The following is a 7,017-nucleotide window of genomic DNA, read 5'->3' as shown; positions in this document are numbered from 1 at the left end:
GTCAACTTAATGCACAGTAATGCATTGCCTAAGAATTCTAGAACACAAACTTTTTACCTTTTTTCCGTTTCGTAGTTTTTACTTTAAAATAAGATGAGTAACTTGTGTAAATTCGTGAAGACATTTGTGGGGGATTTGGTGGGTGCAGGCGTGCACTGAACTCTCCCTACCTGAATTAAGACTGTTCATGTATCTGACTGCTCAGCACTTTTCATTTGAACAGAATCGGCTGAGAAACACCAAACATGTTTTCTAAATCAGCCTTTTGGAGAGAATGACAGGGACATTGAGAGAATGACAGGGACGTGGAGAGAATGACAGGGACGTGGAGAGAATGACAGGGACGTGGAGAGAATGACAGGGACGTGGAGAGAATGAAAGGTCTCATGGACAGGGACGTGGAGAGAATGACAGGGACATTGAGAGAATGACAGGGACGTGGAGAGAATGACAGGGACGTGGAGAGAATGAAAGGTCTCATGGACAGGGACGTGGAGAGAATGACAGGGACGTGGAGAAAATGAAAGGGACATTGAGAGAATGAAAGGTCTCATGGACAGGGACGTGGAGAGAAGACTGTCCTTTGTGGCCTTTGTACTTACTTGGAGGAACACAGCTGTAGGAGATGTTGAGGTACTTGTAGACGCCAGCACACGGATTAGAGAAGATGCTGTTTGAGACCTTCAGAAGGCATGTCGTCCTTCCTTCACATCTTTATAGCAAAGACAAAGAGACTAAATCTTTTGTTGCTGTTGTAGGAAAAACCCAATCATTCAAAAAAAGGTATTTGAAGGTGCCAGGCTCAACTGGAAAAATACTGTTTTTACACTTTCACCAGACCTGATGGCCTGCCTTCACTACTCAGTAGGGGCTGAAGATGCAGAAACCCATTTTCACTGTAAAACTTGTTTGCTGTTGATGAAACATGAGGTCACATGTCCTTAACTCACCTCTCCCTTACTATAGGGAGCGTTGTAGATGCAGAGCAGTCGTCTTGCTGAGTTGATTCGCAGGGCGTCCAGAAGAGCAGGTTGGTTTTATCTCTCCGCCCGTAACTGGCAGTGTGGATACGGATTACATTGGAACCTGAGGAGGAAGACATCATAATTAGTGACAGAAGGTAAAGACAGATCATGTGTCGGCTATAAGGACATTAACTGATAGCGGCCTTAATTTCACAGGTTATTGTTAGTCACTGTCAAGCTTTATAGGTCAATGTGAATGCTCAGCATATAAGGAATGTGATGTCATAAAAGACTTGAGAGAATCCATATTCCAGTTTTCTTTGATGCCCTTCACATGTTTTGTCCAGTGATACTATTACCAGTAAAAGTCTTAAGGGGAGGGACCAGTAGTAACTATACTTACTGTCAAGCTTTATAGATCAGTGTGCATGCTCGTCATATAAGGAATGTGATCTAATAAAAGACTTGAGGGAATACACACCACATTCCAGTTTTCTTTGATGCCCTTCACATGTCTGGCTGGACTCTGTTGGAAAGAAAGGACAGTGGATGTTAACTCTAGGAAGCATCTTAAAAAACACTCATCATCTGTGTGTTACAATGAACATCGTACCATCTACAAAAGTAACTCAGGGGGAATCTCTTTTTTGTTTTCAAAACAAGCCAAGGAAAACAACAAAGTGGGATATTAATTTCAGATATTTATTCGTACCCATCTACAAAATGTCTAACTGTTCTACAAATCTATGTCATTTGATCTCTGCTAAACTGTGCCAAATTGGTGAAGTTATTTCTATCAGGCCCTACCCCGGCAGTGATTTACATGGACTATGTACACAGTTGTAGCTCGTAAGACTATTTAAGAAGAAGGCTGTTACTCTTGGTACTGCTGCATTCCCAACTCTTCAGAGAGCACTTCCCGTCCTAACTGGCACTTTGACTAGTGCGTAACTTGCAATTACAGCAGTTACATTTCTGCACTTCTTTTTTTATTTTATTTTTTATTTCATTTTGTTATATTTCTTATGTAAAGTATTATTTATTGTTACACCAGGTTCTATTGCTCGTAGCTTGACTATTCTCTCCCTTGTACGTCGCTTTGGACAAAAGCGTCTGCTAAATGACTAAATGTAAATGTAAATTATTTTATGAGAACAACGGAACGTTTCATCAAGGGGAACCAACATGTCTAGATTACGGCACTGGCCAAAGCTGAACCTCTACTGTTTCCAGCAATGTCCTTACAAATGCACTGACATTGCTGTGGAGACGAGAGGAACTCTTCAACAGGCCAGTGGTAAAGATTCTGACTGCCGAGCTCTGTAGGACATTTTGCAAGTGCAGCATATAAAAAAAGTCTTGTAGGAAACAATGTGAGGGAATACACACCACAGTCCAGTTCGCCATGGAGGCTTTCACATGTTTGGCTGGACTCTGTTTGAAAGAAAGGGCAGTGGATGTTAACTCTGGGTAACATCTTAAAAACCACATTCATCATCTGTGTTACAATCAACATGTTGCAATTATAGTGCAAGCTTGTGGTGATGGGATGCTCTGGTTCCTTACTGTTTGGAGGAACACAGCTGTAGGAGATGTTGAGGTACTTGTAGATGCCACCACACGGATCAGAGAAGATGCTGTTTAAGGCCTTCAGAAGGCATGTCGTCCTTCCTTCACATCTTTACAGCAAATACAAAGAGGCAAAATGTAAAACTGGTTTGCTGTTGATGAAACATGAGGTCACATGTCCTTAACTCACCTCTCCCTTACTATAGGGAGCGTTGTAGATGCAGAGCAGTCGGTCCTGCTGAGTTGATTCGCAGGGCGTCCAGCAGAGCAGGTGGTTTTATCTGTTCGCCCGTAACTGGCAGCGTGGATATGGATTACATTGGAACCTGAAGAGGAAGACATCAGAATTTGTAACAGAAGGAAAAGATAGCAGTACATATGTCGACTATAAGAAGATTTACTGATAACACCCTTAATTCCACTGGTTTTGGGGAGTTCAAAACTTAAGGTTGGTTTCGCTCTAAGATGGAATGTCCCCAGTGGATCTAGACTAGAGACCCTTAAATGGCTGCTATGGAGAGATTTGGCATGCATGGTTGAGTTTTGTCCAGTGATACTGTTACTGGGACCAGTAAAGGTCTTAAGGGGACCAGTAGTAACTATGCTTACTGTCAAGCTTTATAGATCAGTGTGCATGCTCGGCATATAAGGAATGTGATCTAAAAAAAGACTTGAGGGAATACACACCACATTCCAGTTTTCTTTGTTGCCCTTCACATGTCTGGCCGGACTCTGTTGGGAAAGAAACAAAAGTAGATTTTGCCTAGAAGAATTTATCGTCTTAAAAATTGTTCAAATTAAATTGAGACTGAACGTGTTTGGAGTGTAGTGTAAGATTGTGGTGATGGGATGCTCCGGTTCTTTACTTGGAGGAACACAGCTGTAGGATATGTCGAGGTACTTGTAGGTGCCAAAACACGGATCAGAGAAGATGCTGTTTGAGGCTTCAGAAGGCATGTCGTTCTTCCTTCACATCTTAACGGGGAAAGAAAAAGGGGCTACATGTGTTCTTGACAAAACAACCCAGTCATTCATAGCAGGTACTTGTAGGTTTAAGGAAACGGACTGGAAAAGATGCTGGTTTAGACTTTCACCAGACGTGACATCTTGTCTTCACTTTTTACATTTACATTTAGTCATTTAGCAGACGCTTTTGTCCAAAGCGACGTACAAGGGAGAGCAGAGATTTTTACACAGAAACCCCTTTACACAGCAGAACTTGTGTCTTTTTAAGGTCATGTACTGACCGATTCCTTATTATGGGGAGTGTTTGGGAGCGTAGCAGTTGGTATTGCTGAGCTGATTTGCAGGTCGTCCAGAAGAGCAGGTCGTTTTATCTGTCCGGCCGTAATTAGCTTTGTGGATGTGGATTACGTTTGAACCTGGGTTGGAAGGACAGACGTTATATTTTGACAAGTAGGCAAAAGATTGCAGTTGATGTATCGACAACAAGGATGTTTTACTGGCACTGGTCTCCAATCAACAGCCTCAGTCAGCGAAATGCACAGGTCGGAGTTGTAGTATTTGACAATTTATGTCAGTTGACAAAGATGCTTGCTTTTAGTGGCAGTCGAATTGAAGAGTGGTCTCGCGTTCACTTGGGATGCCCCCAGATGTAGTGGCGTGAGAGATCCTGACGTGGCTAACTACAGCGTGACCCGGGAAGACATCACAATTAAGGGATTTTCCTGGCCTTTTTAACGTTGGCTACCTGATATTACTCAGCTAAACTTTAGTTTCCTTCTTCAAATGGTTTAGCCTGTCCGTGCTGTCAACTGAGGTTTGCTAGCTAAGTATTAGCTACACAGCTGTTTAGTAACGTTGTTCATTTAAATGGGAAAGCATTGCGTTTGGGTATCTTGTTTGCTTTTACAAATGATGGGTATGCAAACTCTTGTCGACTTTGTTAATATCTTGTAATTTAGGCCCAAAGTAACTCAGGGGGAATCTCTTTTTTGTTTTCAAACAAGCCAAGGAAAACAACAAAGTGCGATATTAATTTCAGATATTTATTCGTACCATCTACAAAATGTCGAACTGTTCTACAAATCCATGTCATTTGATGTCTGCTAAACTGTGCCAAATTGGTGAACTTATTTCTATCAGGCCCTACCCCGGCAGTGATTTACATGGACTATGTGCACAGTTGTAGCTCGTATGACTATTTAAGAAGAAGGCTGTTACTCTTGGTACTACTGCATTCTTTTATGAGAACAACGGAACGTTTCATCAAGGGGAACCAACATGTCTAGATCACGGCACTGGCCAAAACTGAACCTCTACTGTTTCCAGCAATGTCCTTACAAATGCACTGACATTGCTGTGGAGACGAGAGGAACTCTTATACAGGCCAGTGGTAAAGATTCTGACTGCCGAGCTCTGTAGGACATTTTGAGAGTGCAGCATATAAAAAAGGTCTTGTAGGAAACAATGTGAGGGAATACACACCACAGTCCAGTTCGCCATGGAGGCTTTCACATGTTTGGCTGGACTCTGTTTGAAAGAAAGGGCAGTGGATGTTAACTCTGGGTAACATCTTAAAAACCACATTCATCATCTGTGTTACAATCAACATGTTGCAATTATAGTGCAAGCTTGTGGTGATGGGATGCTCCGGTTCCTTACTGTTTGGAGGAACACAGCTGTAGGAGATGTTGAGGTACTTGTAGATGCCACCACACGGATCAGAGAAGATGCTGTTAAGGCCTTCAGAAGGCATGTCGTCCTTCCTTCACATCTTTACAGCAAATACAAAGAGGCAAAATGTAAAACTGGTTTGCTGTTGATGAAACATGAGGTCACATGTCCTTAACTCACCTCTCCCTTACTATAGGGAGCGTTGTAGATGCAGAGCAGTCGGTCCTGCTGAGTTGATTCGCAGGGCGTCCAGCAGAGCAGGTGGTTTTATCTGTTTCGCCCGTAACTGGCAGCGTGGATATGGATTACATTGGAACCTGAAGAGGAAGACATCAGAATTTGTAACAGAAGGAAAAGATAGCAGTACATATGTCGACTATAAGAAGATTTACTGATAACACCCTTAATTCCACTGGTTTTGGGGAGTTCAAACTTAAGGTTGGTTTCGCTCTAAGATGGAATGTCCCCAGTGGATCTAGACTAGAGACCCTTAAATGGCTGCTATGGAGAGATTTGGCATGCATGGTTGAGTTTTTTCCAGTGATACTGTTACTGGGACCAGTAAAGGTCTTAAGGGGACCAGTAGTAACTATGCTTACTGTCAAGCTTTATAGATCAGTGTGCCTGCTCGGCATATAAGGAATGTGATCTAAAAAAAGACTTGAGGGAATACACACCACATTCCAGTTTTCTTTGTTGCCCTTCACATGTCTGGCCGGACTCTGTTGGAAAGAAACAAAAGTAGATTTTGCCTAGAAGAATTTATCGTCTTAAAAATTGTTCAAATTAAAATGAGACTGAACGTGTTTGGAGTGTAGTGTAAGATTGTGGTGATGGGATGCTCCGGTTCTTTACTTGGAGGAACACAGCTGTAGGAGATGTCGAGGTACTTGTAGGTGCCAAAACACGGATCAGAGAAGATGCTGTTTGAGGCCTTCAGAAGGCATGTCGTTCTTCCTTCACATCTTAACGGGGAAAGAAAAAGGGGCTACATGTGTTCTTGACAAAACAACCCAGTCATTCATAGCAGGTACTTGTAGGTTTAAGGAAACGGACTGGAAAAGATGCTGGTTTAGACTTTCACCAGACGTGACATCTTGTCTTCACTTTTTACATTTACATTTAGTCATTTAGCAGACGCTTTTGTCCAAAGCGACGTACAAGGGAGAGCAGAGATTTTTACACAGAAACCCCTTTACACAGCAGAACTTGTGTCTTTTTAAGGTCATGTACTGACCGATTCCTTATTATGGGAGTGTTGTGGGAGCGTAGCAGTTGGTATTGCTGAGCTGATTTGCAGGTCGTCCAGAAGAGCAGGTCGTTTTATCTGTCCGGCCGTAATTAGCTTTGTGGATGTGGAATTACGTTTGAACCTGGGTTGGAAGGACAGACGTTTATGTTTGACAAGTAAGCAAAAGATTGCAGTTGATGTATCAACAACAAGGATGTTTTACTGGCACTGGTCTCCAATCAACAGCCTCAGTCAGCGAAATGCACAGGTCGGAGTTGTAGTATTTGACAATTTATGTCAGTTGACAAAGATGCTTGCTTTTAGTGGCGGTCGAATTGAAGAGTGGTCTCGGGTTCACTTGGGATGCCCCCAGATGGAGTGGCGTGAGAGATCCTGACGTGGCTAACTACAGCGTGACCCGGGAAGACATCACAATTAAGGGATTTTCCTGGCCTTTTTAACGTTGGCTACCTGATATTACTCAGCTAAACTTTAGTTTCCTTCTTCAAATGGTTTAGCCCTGTCCGTGCTGTCAACTGAGGTTTGCTAGCTAAGTATTAGCTACACAGCTGTTTAGTAACGTTGTTCATTTAAATGGGAAAGCATTGCGTTTGG

The 7,017-nt window shown here is 42.6% G+C and overlaps 1 protein-coding gene across 1 annotated transcript; it reads right to left on the bottom strand.

The window, feature by feature from the left end:
• Window positions 1–257: 257 nt before the first annotated feature.
• LOC122131511 (L-rhamnose-binding lectin CSL2-like) lies at window positions 258–6,117 on the bottom strand (the record flags this gene model as incomplete). The annotated part of the gene is made up of 7 exons (XM_042706219.1): window positions 258–262; window positions 603–670; window positions 951–1,086; window positions 2,532–2,644; window positions 2,725–2,860; window positions 5,849–5,893; window positions 6,027–6,117. Coding segments are annotated over 7 exons (594 nt in total), but the record flags the coding sequence as incomplete, so codon positions are not given.
• Window positions 6,118–7,017: the final 900 nt, after the last annotated feature.

This window comes from Clupea harengus, unplaced genomic scaffold (genome assembly GCF_900700415.2).
Source record: "Clupea harengus unplaced genomic scaffold, Ch_v2.0.2, whole genome shotgun sequence".
In the NCBI taxonomy this organism is placed as follows: Eukaryota; Metazoa; Chordata; class Actinopteri; order Clupeiformes; family Clupeidae; genus Clupea; species Clupea harengus.
The sequence above is the reverse complement of the archived record's forward strand: the minus strand, read 5'-3'. Positions and strand labels throughout refer to the sequence as shown.